This window comes from Heloderma suspectum, chromosome 5 (assembly GCF_057233095.1).
Source record: "Heloderma suspectum isolate Gila_16-S chromosome 5, 16-S_ref, whole genome shotgun sequence".
Classification (NCBI taxonomy): domain Eukaryota; kingdom Metazoa; phylum Chordata; class Lepidosauria; order Squamata; family Helodermatidae; genus Heloderma; species Heloderma suspectum.
This window is the reverse complement of record NC_139462.1, coordinates 216,010,541-216,025,731: the sequence shown is the minus strand read 5'-3', so window position 1 is coordinate 216,025,731 and position 15,191 is coordinate 216,010,541. Positions and strand designations below refer to the sequence as shown.

General features: G+C 43.3%; 1 protein-coding gene across 2 annotated transcripts in view; it reads right to left on the bottom strand.

Annotated features, from left to right (window-relative positions):
* Positions 1–12,160, bottom strand: part of PTPRN2 (protein tyrosine phosphatase receptor type N2) — a 1,142,627-nt gene extending 1,130,467 nt beyond the window's left edge. For both annotated transcript variants that reach the window (XM_084859285.1, XM_084859286.1), the window contains exon 1: positions 11,826–12,160. In XM_084859285.1, coding sequence (XP_084715411.1) covers positions 11,826–11,973 — 148 coding nt within the window. In that variant the 5' untranslated portion in view covers positions 11,974–12,160. The remainder of the gene's footprint in view (positions 1–11,825) is intronic.
* Between the last annotated feature and the right edge of the window lie 3,031 nt (positions 12,161–15,191).

The following is a 15,191-nucleotide window of genomic DNA, read 5'->3' as shown; positions in this document are numbered from 1 at the left end:
CCTGCAGTGAACCAATTTTATTTATTTTGAAATGCTATCCAGCCTTATCCCAAAGGCTTAGGTGAGTTTGCAAAACAAAAATAGGAAATCTAAATATAAGACGTATAATACACAGTGATAAACACACCACCCACTTCCATGTTTTTCGACTCTGAATGAGTGTTTGAGCTAATCTGCCCATTTTGGAAGTACCTAGTCTCCATTTCAATAAGAGCATAGTGCATAACTATGTGCATAACTCCACAGTATGTGCACTGCACCTCTTTGTCAGTCATTACACATGCATACATGGAAGTTATGTGTCCATGTGAACATGGACACATAGCAACAGCACAAAATCAGACAACCCATCTACCATTTAAAGTTAACAACAAAACTATATGGATTGCAACCATATAATATCTCAGTTGTTTTCAATGGGCAATTATCACTTCTCCACTATGGAAGCCAAAAATAAACAAAACAATGGTTCAAAAATAAATCAAGAAGTCCCTTCTCCAGACAATGGGTTTGTCACTCTACAATGTTTTATTTCTATGGCTAGTATTGCTCCCCTAATCGTTTAGGTGATAAATGTTCAGGCTAGTCACTTACACAATAACTAGAAAGAATGTTGTTGTTGTTGTTCAGTCGTTCAGTCGTGTCCGACTCTTCGTGACCCCATGGACCATAGCACGCCAGGCCTTCCTGTCCTGCGCTCTCTCCCGGAGCGTGCTCAAGTTCATATTCATTGCATCGGTGATGCTATCTAGCCATCTCATCCTCTGCCGTCCCCTTCTCCTTTTGCCTTCAGTCTTTCCCAGCATCAGGGTCTTTTCCAGGGAGTTTTCTCTTCGCATTAGGTGGCCAAAATATTGGAGCTTCAGCTTCATTATCTGTCCTTCCAATGAGCACTCAGGGTTGATTTCCTTTAGGATGGACTGATTTGACCTCCTTGCAGTCCAGGGCACTCGTAAGAGTCTTCTCCAGCACCACAGTTCGAAAGCATCAATTCTTCGGCGCTCAGCCTTCCTTATAGTCCAGCTCTCACAGCCATACATTACTACTGGGAAAACCATAGCTTTGATTAGATGGACCTTTGTCGGCAAGGGGATGTCTCTGCTTCTTACTATGCTCTCTAGGTTTGCCATAGCTTTCCTCCCAAGGAGCAAGCGTCTTTTAATTTCATGGCTACAGTCACCATCTGCGGTGATCTTGGAGCCCAAGAAAGTAAAATCTGTCACTGCTTCCATTTCTTCCCCTTCTATATGCCAGGAAGTGATGGGGCCAGATGCCATGATCTTAGTTTTTTTAATGTTGAGTTTCAAACCAGCTTTTGCACTCTCCTCTTTCACCCTCAACAAGAGGCTCTTGAGATCTTCTTCGCTTTCTGCCATTAGGGTGGTATTGTCTGCATATCGGAGGTTGTTGATAATTCTCCCAGCAATCTTAATTCCGACCTCTGATTCATCCAACCCGGCATTTCTCATGATGTACTCTGCATATAAGTTAAATAAGCAGGGTGACAATATGCAGCCTTGTCGTACTCCTTTCCCAATTTTGAACCACTCGGTTGTTCCATGTCTGGTTCTTACTGTTGCTTCTTGACCCTTGTACAGGTTTCTCAGGAGACAGGTAAGGTGGTCTGGTACTCCCATCACTTTAAGAATTTGCCACAGTTTGTTGTGATCCACACAATCAAAGGCTTTAGCGTAGTCAATGAAGCAGAAATAGACGTTTTTCTGGAATTCTCTTGCTTTCTCCATGATGCAGCGAATGTTGGCGATTTGATCTCTAGTTCCTCTGCCTCTTCTAAACCCAGCTTGTACTTCCGGTAGTTCTCGGTTCGCATACTGCTGAAGCCTAGCTTGTAGGATTTTGAGCATCACCTTGCTGGCATGTGAAATGAGCGCAATTGTGCGGTAGTTTGAACACTCTTTGGCGTTGCCCTTCTTTGGAATTGGAATGTAAACTGACCTTTTCCAGTCTTGTGGCCACTGTTGAGTGTTCCAGATTTGTTGGCATATTGAATGCAGCACTTTAACAGCATCATCTTTTAGGATTTTAAATAGCTCGGCTGGAATACTGTCATCTCCGCTAGCTTTGTTGTTAGTAATGCTTCCTAAGGCCCACTTGACTTCACTCTCGAGGATGTCCGGCTCAAGTTCAGTGACCACACTATCATGGCTATCAGGGACATTCAGATCATTCCTGTATAGTTCTTCTGTGTATTCTTGCCAGTGTCTCACATTTTGCCTCAACTCTCTGGTTTTACAAGGGCTAGATACTGTGTGTGTGTGTGTGTATGTGTAGGAATCACCAGCTAATTGTGTAAATTAGCACCAGGTAGAATGGCCGAATCTGGGTAAAATATGATCAGGCACTAATGTAACTACTTGCAGGACTATAACCCCATCCTGCCTTCCCAGTTGGGATGAATCCAATTAACACTCACAGACAATCCAAAGAAGTGGGCAGCACTAAAGCCTCAGAGCCTCTCTCCCTCCCATAGGAGGCCACACACAAAAGAGCCCCCAAAAGGTTCTCCCCCATCCCATCCCATCCCATCCCATCCCAACACACACACACACACACACACACACACACACACACTATAAGCCTAAGACACACCTTTTCCATTCTCTGTTCACTGATTACAGACAGTGCAAGAGATTTCAGTTATTCCACAGGAATACATGAATTCTTCATCTCCTCATCAGGACCTACACAGGAGACATCTGGGATCATGTTAACATGGGTTTCAGTAATCTAAGCCCATCATAACCTGTGTTGAACTCAACAGATCATCCAGTGAGTGAGAAGGAGTAAAACCAGGATAGACTATTCTTACTTGGTATTATAGAAGTTAGCAGTATGGGAGAACAACAGAAACTCCCATACAGTCCCAAGTAAATATATTTTATGCTTCAAAAGTTCTGAAAAAATTATATAAACTATGCTGGCTTGGGGCAAAAATGTTAATGAAATATTAAGAATTAATTATCAGTTAAAGTGACATTCTGCATGACTGGACCGTCATTAGGACAAATCAGTCACAATAGCTGCACTCCGATAAAAACTGCAGATCAAAAATGAGAAGAGCTATATGTTTAATGGCTTTCAGCATATTGCTTTAAAGGAGGATTGGATTCCTTAAATTAATTCTGTATGAAGTCTGCTTCACAAAATGTTATGAAATTCCTTCATTTAAGTCACTTCCAAGCAGGAAATTATTCAAATCTCATGTACAGACAATAAAAGATGGTTTGGGGCTTCAAAATGTTATTGCTTGTAAAATAAACCTATGCAGCTGCTTCCAGGAACAACAAATCTCAACCTGTAGTAATTCAGCTTACATAGGGGCAGGATTGGACTGTGCAGGGGGAGGTGAACTGGTTTTGATATATACTTTTGAAAAATAGCAAGCTACATTTATGTTTTGATATACTAGGGTTGCTTGAATCTCATTGGCTCACATTTTCATTTTATTGAGGCTTGAAATGGGAATGAAATTTGAGGATGACAGGAAGTGTGAAGAGAGAGAGAGAACATGCACTATGTGGAGCTGTCTAGTGAATGTCAGAAACATTATAAAAATTGACTATATTCTGGAATGCTTTACACAAGCTGCAGATGTTTCATAAAGACCAGTAGTACTCTTAACAACATTTTTACTCTTGGATATGGAATTGCATGAGTAAAATTATTTCTTTATTGAAAAGTATACAAAGCTTCTAAATGATCACTAGTTTGTACATGTTTTCTTTCAATAAAAAAGGTTTATTGCATTAAGATCTAACTTGGACTCTGCCAAATCTTCATGTACTTTGTTTTTGTACTGAAAGTTGCCCTTTCAACAGGATAGAATTCTTAATCAAAGTACATAAAGGGAACTTAAATTTAAAAACTGTTCAAAGCTGTTTGAAGGTAAGGGGGAAGAAGTGCAGTCTCCCAATCTTGTAGTCCTGAGAAAGCCCAGGAAAGCTATTCAGTTTTGGTAAATAATTTGTATTGTTCTCATGAAGAGGGCTCTGCTGAGGGAAGCTTCACCATCCAAAGAAGCTACCCAGCCTTTGAAGAGGACACTATGCAGGGCCAGTGATCATTCTAAAGAGCCAAGCATAGGAAAGTTCTCCAACTTCAGACACAGAGGTTAGTATACTCACTAAAGTAGCTCAAGGGGATCAAGCTCTGAAAAATTCACTAGCCAACTAAAGCAGGGGTCAGTCGACCTCCCTTTTGGGATGTTGCAAGCCTAGCACAACTGAATGTGGGCAGGATAATGGCAGTACAACTACAAATAACAGAAGCTGACAGAGGACCTAAACACAGAATAGAAAGCAGGAGTGGGCGACACATGGCTTAAGGGGCCTCGTGACCTTGGGTGCAGCCCTCGCCACCCCTGCTGCTGTCCCTGCACTGCTGAAATTTGGCAGTGCGGTGGAAACAAAATTGGCAGTTGCTGCTGAAATTCAGTGGCAAACTGCTAGGGAGACTCAAAAGGGCCAAATTTAGCTGGTTTTCCAGCTAAATGTTGCCCTTTTGAGTCTTCCTAGCAGTTTGCCACTGATGTGTTTGCTGCTGCAGGCAGTGTGGTGACAGGAGTGTGCCCCCAAGAGAGTCTGGGGGTTGGAAATTGGCCCCTGGTCTACCCAAAGTTGCCTGCCCCTAATATAAAGGGAAGCTGGCTGAGATCTGGGTCAGTAGTCCCAGAGACTGGAAATTGGCCTCCATATCACCCAAAGATGCCCACCCCTGATGTAAAGGGAAACTGGCTGAGATCTGACTCAGTAGTCTGAGGAAAGACTACTTTTAGTCTTGCTCAGGAAAAACACTATCGTTTAATGGCTGAGCGGGGGGGGGGGTCTTTTAGGACTCACTGTGGACTCCATGGTTCTTTCAGCAGAGGCTGTGCATATTTCTGCAGACTTGTCCCTTTAGGACTAGGACTTGCCCAAGGACTCCAGTGTCCAAGAACAATATCAACAAACAATAGCTTATATGCGTTCTACCAAATACTGAGTTGAAACTGTATGAGGGGTTTCATCTCAGCCCTAGATTTATTGTTTTCTCTCATTTCAAAAAATAAACAGCAAATCTTTAAGTAGCGTTCAAGTTCTTCCCTTTGAAATAAACTAATCTGGATGCTTTCCAGTGTTATATGGTGCACATGGCTGTAGTCCTATATATAGGCACATACTGAGAATAAGTCCCACTGTACTCAGTGGAATCTACTTCCAAGTAAACTTTAATATGAGCAGCATATGTTGTTCAAAACATGGGCACCCACAGGAGGAGGGCAGAGCTGCACAGTGGTATGTGATTAAAATTTGCACATATATCGCATGCTGGTATAACACACCTGGGCATTTTCCTTGTGTGTGTGCTTTGTTGCTTAGAGTCACATTCTATGCCATTTAGAAACCTACACAGAGTGGCAGAAAATCCTAGGAAACTGACTGTACTAATGCAGAAGAATGTTATATTCAAGCTTCACACAAAAAGGCATCATGAACTCCAACTAAATGTCATTTGGAGTAAGGAATACAAGCAACAACTAAGAACAAGAGCGGGGGGGGGGGGGACCAGATACACCAACACAGAACAGCACACATAAGAATGGCACACTGGATATTTTCTGACATCACCATCCTTATAACACTGACAACTTCACATGGCTTGTTAGGAAAAGTGCTCCTGTGTTCTAGAATGATTTCCTTCGTCTTGGAAACATTGGTGAACACTCTGTGGAGAGGAGCCATGGAATCTGCAGGTTGCATCCTTGACAGGAGTAGGAGAAATGGGTATGCTGGTTTAACCCATGCTTTTTTGCCTTGTCTAGGGTTTCTCTAGCAGATAAACAAACAACCCATGGTTGATTGGTTTTTAATCCATGGGTTGTTTGTCTCTCTCCTCCTTCTTCTGCTCCCCCCCACCGTATCCCAAACTACTTTGTAGTGCTGTAGCACTGGTATATAGAGCAGCTGGGGAGGGGGTACGACTCTTGCCCACCACTTTTGTAATCAGGTTAAACAATCCATGAACAATCCACGAAATGCAATGGCAACCCATGATTTAAATAATTCAGAGTTCCCAGCCCGACAACAAACCATGGGCTGTTTCACATGTCATGATTGTTGAACCCAGGAATTGCCACAGCTGAGCAGGAATGAATGGGTGTGCTGCCTCCCACATACACAGCACTTACACTTTGAGTCAATTTGCCGAAACAACCCAGGATTAAACAAATCAGAGTTAACCCAACAATTACCCCTGGTGTGTTCTAATGTTAACCCTGGGTTGTTAAACAACCCAGAGTTCCAGATTCTGACATCGCAATAACAACCCAAGAACAGGGCTAATTCAAAGCAGGAGCAATAAGCACATGGGAGGCAGCATGCTCCCTCACTGCCATGCAGCCCCTCCAATTTCTTATCCAAGGAGGCAACTGTCCTCCTGCCACTCCTGAGGATGCCCGTAGTTCAAAATAGCATCCCCATTTGAAAAAAAAGTGTTTTATTACTGAGACTCTCCAATTGTCTGTCCATTATTTCAACTTGGATGACTCCTCACCATTCCAAACTGAATATGTGTGATATTTTTCCTTCCAAGCCTTTCTCCCCTAAACTACCACTGTCCATATCCACCACTCATCCTGTTATCAGGCACAAAACCTTGCATTAATCTTTGATATCTTCCTTTCCTTTTCTCCCTATATTCAGTCTGTCACCAAATCATGTTGCTTTTCCTTGTACAATATTGCAAACCCGCCCATTTCTCAGTACCCTTAGCTAAAACTCTAATTTAGCTTTGTTTAGCTTTGTCTACAACAACTTTCTGCTCTCCAACCTTCCCTTGACATACTAGTCCTTTCACATCTATCCAAAACTCCATTCCAAACCATTCATTCCTCTCATCACTCATATCATATGACACCCCTCCTCAACTGGCTACCTATCTTCTGCATCCTAAACAAACTCTCTTAAAGGTAAGGACTTATAAAGCTTTTCACAGCCTTGACCCTCCTTATATTTTGCCATCACTTTCCAACATATTGTTGCTCATGGTTTTCAGTCCTCCAAAAGACTCCTAGTTCTTTAAAAGCTTCCATCCCTTATAACTTGCTTTCCCTTTAACCTAGGGAACTGTTTCCCAGAATATCTACATAGTGCTATTTTTCTCCCTCTTCAAATATTTTCATTGTCTTCATCCCCCTTAGTCCCCAACTAAAACTAAGTAGAAGCACATGTAACTACATATGCACATATTCATCCCACCACCCTTGCCCCTTCCTGTCCTCTATTTCCTTTATTTGTTGCCTTCCTCCAATATTAAAATGTAGAATACACATTATTTGAGTCAGGGGCATGTCTTCTTTGCTTATGTTTAAAAAGCATGTCTGGGTGTTAAGATCTTCCTCTAAGGCCCTTATTTCAGTCCATCAACCTTTGGAAATAAGGCAGGTAGTGACCCAAGATAGGTCCTTTTCAGTTGTGATGCTCCATCTTTGGGATATTCTCTCTAGGGAGGTTTGCCTGGTGTCAATCCCAATGAAGACCTTTTTTATTTGCCCAGACCTTATAGATCTTCTTTTTTAAATTGTTTATTCCAGTGTGTCACCAGTTTCTGCTTTTAAGGTTTCTTTTGCTATTCTGCTGTTTTAATCTGGTTTTACATAATTTGTTGTTTTAACCGTTGTTAGCCATTGTGGAAACCCTTTTGGGACTGAAGAGCAGAGTGTAAATATTCCAAATAAACAAACACACATACAAATAAAATGTTACTCTGTACAGGGTAAACTTCCCAGAGTAACATTTTATTTGTATGTGTGTTTGTTTATTTGAGATATTTCACATTCAGTTCCAAGAGATATTTTGAAAGAAAAAACAGTATTTTTTTGAAAAAACAACAAAATATATTTCATGGCCCTGTAGGTAAGACGTCAGTGCTTTGCACTTATTATGTCTGCTCTTCAAGTGTACTGGCATTTACTTTGGATAGATTCAGTCAAATGTTTTCGAAAGAAGCAAGGTAGAAACTCACTTTCTACCACTACTACATTTTTTCTTATTACCAACACCTTATAACACAGAAAAAACTACTGATGCTGATTTTGTAAAATTGAACCTATGTTCTAAAGTGATGGATAATGTTCTATGAAATATGTAAAAATTGTTTCTACCATAACAGTGCAAATGCTTATTTTACTGGTTCTTTATCCGTTTCAAACATAGTGATGGGATTTCAAATTATTTCCAGATTATAAAAAGGAGTGAGCTACTTTTACCATTGCATCTGAGCTTGCTATTTCTGAGGTTTTTTTTAATTCATGGGCAGTTCTTTGAACTGAGTCTGGTGCTTGCAGAAACCAATCTAAAGGAAAACTAGCACACAGGCATACCTTTCTAAAACCAAATCATGTACTGATTTTGCTTAATCCTTCTTGTGACACCCAAATTATTTCAGACGTATGTTCAGTAGCACAATGAAGCAAATCAAGGACCAGTGCTATGCTGGGTTTTGGCTAATATCCATCATATAAGGCATTCATCTGGTTAAATGCATCCTTTCACAAGATCTGGGAAAGATAGTTATCTGGGTCAATTATAACTAGTAGTAATGATAGCTCTATTAAAGGCAAAACTGAAGTACTTTGGCCACATAATGAGAAGACAGGACACCCTGGAGAAGATGCTGATGCTAGGGAAAGTGGAAAGCAAAAGGAAGAGGGGCCGACCAAGGGCAAGATGGGTGGATGATATTCTGGAGGTGACAGTCTCGACCTTGGGGGAGCTGGGGCGGCAACGGCCGACAGGAAGCTCTGGTGTGGGCTGGTCCACGAAGTCACAAAGAGTCGGAAGCGACTGACCGAATAAACAACAACAAATGATAGCTCTCGCCAAAAATCTTTGTTAAATACCTGTCCCTTCCTTTTGCCAATATGCAATCCATTATTCTTTCACTCTCTAGTTTAAACCTTCCTGTAAATACTATTAGCTTAATTCCAACTCCCCTTCAGCTTAGAAAACAAGCATTAAAAATATACTCTTTTAGTTTGCTCTTATAAACATAAGGCTTTTAATGGAGACTAAAGTAAGGATCCTTATCCTTTTACCTGCTCCAGGCAGTCAATAGTGCCAAGCAGTACAAGGACACAAGCTGGGTCAACCTGTTCCCTTATAAAAAGAAAAGCAAAGATGAAGATCAGTTGGCTTGGCTTATATAGGTCATTCTAAAACTGGTGGTGGCTTTCTTGATAAAAAAGGGCCTGTATTTGTTTAGTATAAGGTAAGTCTAAGATGAATAAATTAATAAATAAAGTGAATAAAGTCAGATTCTCAGTAAATAGCTTTTGGATGTAATAAGTCTCTTTTAAAGTCTGGGTTTTTTAAAAAATATATCTGTATGTATGAGTTCAATGAGAATATGGGATTTCAATTATAAAATCTGTTCAGGGGGAATCTTGCTTAGGGAACAAATTCCTGAGAGAAAATCATGTTTGTGCTGATTGTAACAGACTGAGTATTGTGGCACCTTAAAGATTAACAGTGCAATCCTATACATGTCTACTGAGAAGTAAGCCCCACTGAGTTCAATGGGACCTGTTCCCAGATAGGTGTGTTTATGACTGCAGCCATACTATGGCATAAGCTTTCAGTAGTCCATGAAAGTTTATACCACAATAAAGCCAGTGTGGTGTAGAGGTAAGAGTGTTGGACTAGGAGTGGGAAGACCCAGGTTCAAATCTCTGCTCCGCCATGATGTTCACTGGGCTGATCTTGGACCAGCCATATGCTCTCAGACTGACTTACCTCACAGAATTGTTTATGAGGACAAAATGGTTGGGGGAAACCATGATGCCTTGAGCTCCTTGGAAGAAACACAAGATATCATTATAGTAATTAACTAAGTAATCTATTACTCTTTAAAGTGCCATAAGACTACTTTTTGTTTCCATTAAGGGAAGTTTATTATGATAGTCTTGGCAGCATGGAATTGTTTAAAAATGTTTGCATGTTAAAATCTACAATAGTTTTTGGCAAAATAACTGATTTTAGTTTGCAGAATAAGGATGATTTTAGTTTAGTTTAGCCACTGTAATCTATAATTATAACTGGAAAACTTTTAATTTGTGGCACTCAGCTACTTGGAGGAGTAAAGACTTATGGGAGTGCTGCAAGTTTTACAAGATTAGTTTAGTTGGGAGAATGCCTTTAAAGGAAGGAAAGAACTCTAGGGAAATGTTTGCTGAAATATGTCTTTGAAATTATCTTGAGAACTGCCTTAATTTGGAGCAGGGAAGAGGAACATGTGGACTGCAACTCCCATCTTCCCTCACTATTGGATATGCTGGCTAGGACAGATGGGAGTTACAGTTGAACAATGTCTGGAGGGCCATATGCTACCAACCCCTGGTTTAGAGAAGATATTTGGAAAGGAGCATTTATTATTCAGTGTATCTGATTTAAAAGGTTTATTTTCAGCAACAGAAAGGCAGTATCAGGAAGGTTTCCGTGTGTGTCCAAGGTGTCAAATGGGATGACAGTTAGATGAGTATAAAGTTAGGCAATGTCAGGATGGATTTCCCTGAAGGTCTGACCTATACATGATTTCAGTTGCATGGATTAGGTAAGTAAGGACAATAGGCCACAGAGTGAATATAACTAAAGAAGACCTCACCTGAATAGGCCAGGTGAATGGAAGGGCAGAAGACAAATTCACTGGGGTCATTTTGATAGGTAAACAGTTGAAGGGTAAAAGCTTGACTAGGAGAACTTGTGACTCCCCAGGATGAAATTGTCTTTGGGAGTGTCTGAAACTAATCAGAGAAAGTTTGCAAGAGATAACAGTGAACTTTTTGATCAAAAATTAAGTGAAGTGAGTGATGAAGAAATCAGGCTTCACTGAGGAGTAAGTAGGTGAGATGTGTCAAATGGAGACATAGTGGCAAACACCAGTTGTAAGGGTAAAAGAGCACAGTAGGTTGTAAGGGGTTCAAGCCAGTGTGTGGGCATGAATAAGGTTAATTAACATTCTTGAAAATGGTGGCAGGCCTTCGTGGGGCAGTACTAAGGTGCATGTACCACATGGGGAGGTGGCAAGAAAAAATATTCAGGCAATTGGTAGTGGTTTTCTGAAGAACATCTGTGGGCATCAGGAAGCTATGTCGTAAGAGAATGATTTGTGTACGTCTCCCTTGGTTCCACCTAGCAACTGTCAAAGGGGAGAGAATATGGGGGGGGGGGGATTTTGGCTGCGCAAATTAGTAGTCCTCCCTGTGGTGAACAATGGGACTGGATTTAAACTGGATGAATGCAGAAGCAGGTGTAGGAGAGGAGGGCAGATATAAAAGTTAAAAACGACATCTATAAAGGCTGGCTAAAGACAGACAGACAGACAGACAGACAATATGCTGACTGGAGTGGTCTTCAGTACCATTATGCAACGGGAGTTCGGGTGGTGTGGACCTCGAGAAGAGGGAATTGTGGCCCGTCGGTGAACACTGTGTGCGTGAAGAAAAAGGTCTCCTCGTGACCGGTATCTGGGGGATTTCGGTTGTGCGAACTGTGGCAGGCCCCTGCGGGGAGGATTCCCGTGTGGTGAGAGCAGCCAGGGAGAAGACGGGGCTCCTCTCCTCACAAGTTACCTCAGAACCTCAAGGATGGCGGCGCCTCTCGCCGCCGCCGCCGCCACTTCCCGCCTGCGGGCGGCCCTGGCTCACCTGCCAGTGTCCAGCGAGCAGCCTCTCCCCTTTCCCGCCCTCTGCAGCGGCGGCGGCTCCTGCCCTGCTCCCACAGCGCGCCGCTTCGTCGCTTCACCCAGCACCCCGAGCTCTCCCCACTCACCGAATTTGGCCTCGGCTCCGGTAGCGGCGGCGGCGGCGGCGGCGGCGGCTCCGGTTCGGGGGAGGTGTCGGTGCCGGGCGACAGCGAGGACCAGGAACAGCTGCTGCAGCAGGCGGACCGGGAGGCTGGAGCCGGGCGACCCCATCATGCGTGGCCCATGGCAGGCGCCCGCTGCCTGGTCCCCGCGCCCTGTCCCCTCACAGCAGGCTCAGTCCCATGCTACGGCCGCCGCGCCTCGGCTTGGTTGCCTGGCAGGCTGGCCGCGCTCCCCGGCTGCGGCTTCTTCAACACCCAGGACAGCGACCAGCGCCGGCCCTCGCTCGCTCGGCAGCCTCAGCCAGCCAGCCGCCGGCCCCTCCCTCCCTCCCTCCCTCGCTTCCTCCTCTCCTTGCCTGGCTGCTGGCAGCGGCAGGCGCCTCCTCCGCCTCCTCGCAGTGAGCCGCCTGCGATTGCTGCTCCCTTCCCTCAGCTCTTTCCGCGCCGTGGCGGCGGTGCTGCTGCCGCTGCCGCTGCCGCTGCTCCTCAGCCAGAACTGGCTCTTTCATACAGCAGCACCGCTACCCAAATCAGGCTCCCCTCTGAGAGCCAAATCGCTCTTTCCTCTGAAAAAACCAGCCTTTCCTCTCAAGCCCAAATCAGTGTTTCCTCAGGGGAAAGGGCATTTCCTCTCAAATCTAAATCGGTATCCTCTCAGCTGAACGAAGCAGGCACCCTTAGCCCTGACCTTTCCTCTCAGCCTGTGTCTTCTTCTGTCTCTTGGCCAATATATTTTTTTTTTTTTCTTTTCTCCAGGGCTCAACTTCTCCTGTTAGAGGGGCCGGCGCTCAAACCTATCTAGAAGTGGAATATGAGGTCTCTCCTCCTGAATGCACCAAATGGAAGCTCAGCTCCGTTTTCAAAGGCAAAAAATATATAAGCTTTCTGACCACCAGGGTTAGGGGGCTGGTGGGTGAAGAAGAGGGAAGGGAGCACATAGAGTGGTTTCTGGGCACCACATTTTAAGGAGGATGCAGACAAGCTGGAGAGGGTTCAGAGGAGGGCGACAAAGATGATCGGGGGACTGGAAACAAAGCCCTCTGAGGAGAGACTGAAAGAACGGGGCATGTTTAGCCTTGAGAAGAGAAGACTGAGGGGAGATAGGATAGCGCTCTTCAAGTACTTGAAAGGTTGTCACAGAGAGGAAGGCCAGCATCTCTTCTCGATCCTCCCAGAGTGCAGGACACGGAATAACGGGCTCAAGTTACAGGAAGCCAGATTCCGGCTGAACATCAGGAAAAACTTCCTGACTGTAAGAGCAATAATACAATGGGACCAATGACCTAGGGAGGTGGTGGGCTCTCCCACACTGGAGGCGTTCAAGACGAGGCTGGACAGCCATCTGTCAGGGATGCTCTGACTTGGATTCCTGCATTGAGCAGGGGGTTGGACGCAATGGCCTTGTAGGCCCCTTCCAACCCTACTATTATTCTATGATTCTATGTAGCACATCCTACCCTGGGTGAGTGTAGTGCCTTTAGCAGTGGACGTGAGGGGCCTAGCTACAAAGGAGTAGTATCCGATGTTAGTCCTACATGGAGTAGGACTAACTTTAGACCCAGTGAAATGAATGGAACTTTTCAGCATAGGACTGAGGTTGGATACTACCCAAGGTCTCCTGTACCTGCAATAGCTGTGAGGAATTTGAGGAGGAAAAGGGAGCTGAGGAAATGCTGAAGGAACTGCACTGGTTGCCTATATGCTACGGAGCCAGGTTTAACACTTCTAATTGGATACAAAATGATGTTTTGTGGCTAGAACAGACTATCACCCAGTCCTCTTAGCTTAAATTTTAAAGATAACATGGACAAATTACATTACAAAAAGAGGTCACTTGTTTGCTATCTACCTATAGCGATTTGCTAGATCTCTTTAATTATTTAGCCAAATGCAATTTAGCAGGCCCTTTCAGTATATACATTATTGGAAGGGGAGCCAAAGCACAAACTAGATCAGGGGTGGGCAACTTGTGGTCCTACAGATGTGTTAGCTTACAACTCCCATCAGCTCCAACTAGTATAGCCAATGGTGATGATATCTGGAGAGCCACAAGTTGCCCACCCCCAAACTATATGAACTCAGGGTAGATTTTCAGCAATTATGGTAAATAAATAGCATTGGTTCTTTTAAAACCAGAGGAGCAGAGCAGTACTGTTTAGTTGCATGTACCCAGAAATGCTCATCCTGAGAAGCTCCTAGAGAGGATTGGAAGCCTCAAGAACACTCCAAACACATTTGTATAACCAGATAACTGTATCTGATAGTTGGAAGCAGCAACATTTTACTGCCATATTCTCTTTGGTTGCAGTTGCACAGGCATTTATTGTACTAAGTGACTCTGAGTTTGTTACACTTACCACCGTAGTAAACTACTGATGGAACATAATAGTGTAAAACTTCAGGACTCTTTTATTGCTGAACATGTGTGAGCAAAGCCAATGCAGAATCACTTCCTGCTGTGGAGAAAGTGGACAGAAGAAAGTTTTTCTCCTACCCATAATACTAGAACTGGGGATCATCCAACAAAGTTTATTGACAGTAGCCTCAGGGCAGACAAAAGGAAGTAATGCACCTTTTTAAAATGCTCTACATTGCAAGCCTGGAGAACCTTTGTTCTTAGGTGACCTAAAAATAATCTAAACAAATTAATCTATAGAATTCACTGCAATAAGATGTGTAATGTGCAGTAGCTTAGATGGGTCTAAAAGGGGATTAAGCAAATCCATGGGAGCAGAAGAGGTCTATGACTGGCTATAAATCATCATGATAGCTCTATGGAACTTCAGGTTCAGAGGTAATATGCCATTGAATACCAGCTGCTGGAGAGCAACAGAAAAGGATTAGTACAGCCTTCAAACCCTGCTTGTAGGCTTCCCAAAGGCATCTGGTTGCCCACTGTAGGAAGCAAGATGTTAGATTAGATGGACCTGTGGTCTGATCCAGCAGTGCTCTTTGTTCCTTCAGCAAATGCCTTGTAAATTATGAAAGCAGCTGGAAAAGATGTGAAGCTCCCAGTAGCGAAAGGATTAATTCAAAGCTCCATTCCCCCAATAGGTGAGTTACCTATTCTCTTTTCCAACGCAAAGGTGAATGGCTAGCGTCACTTCATTACAGTGATCCATGACCCAATAATGTTTTCAACATGCAACATAATGTGAACCAATAAAGTTGAGCAAATGTCAAAAAAAACAAGCTTGCCCAAGTCATGCTTGCACTGAAATGGTTCATAATTCAAAAGAGTAGGGTAGAGATTAAGGTCTATTGCAAGACAACTGAAACAATTTATCTGGAATTTGTTTTTAAAAAATGGTTGGATCTACTTTCCCTGAC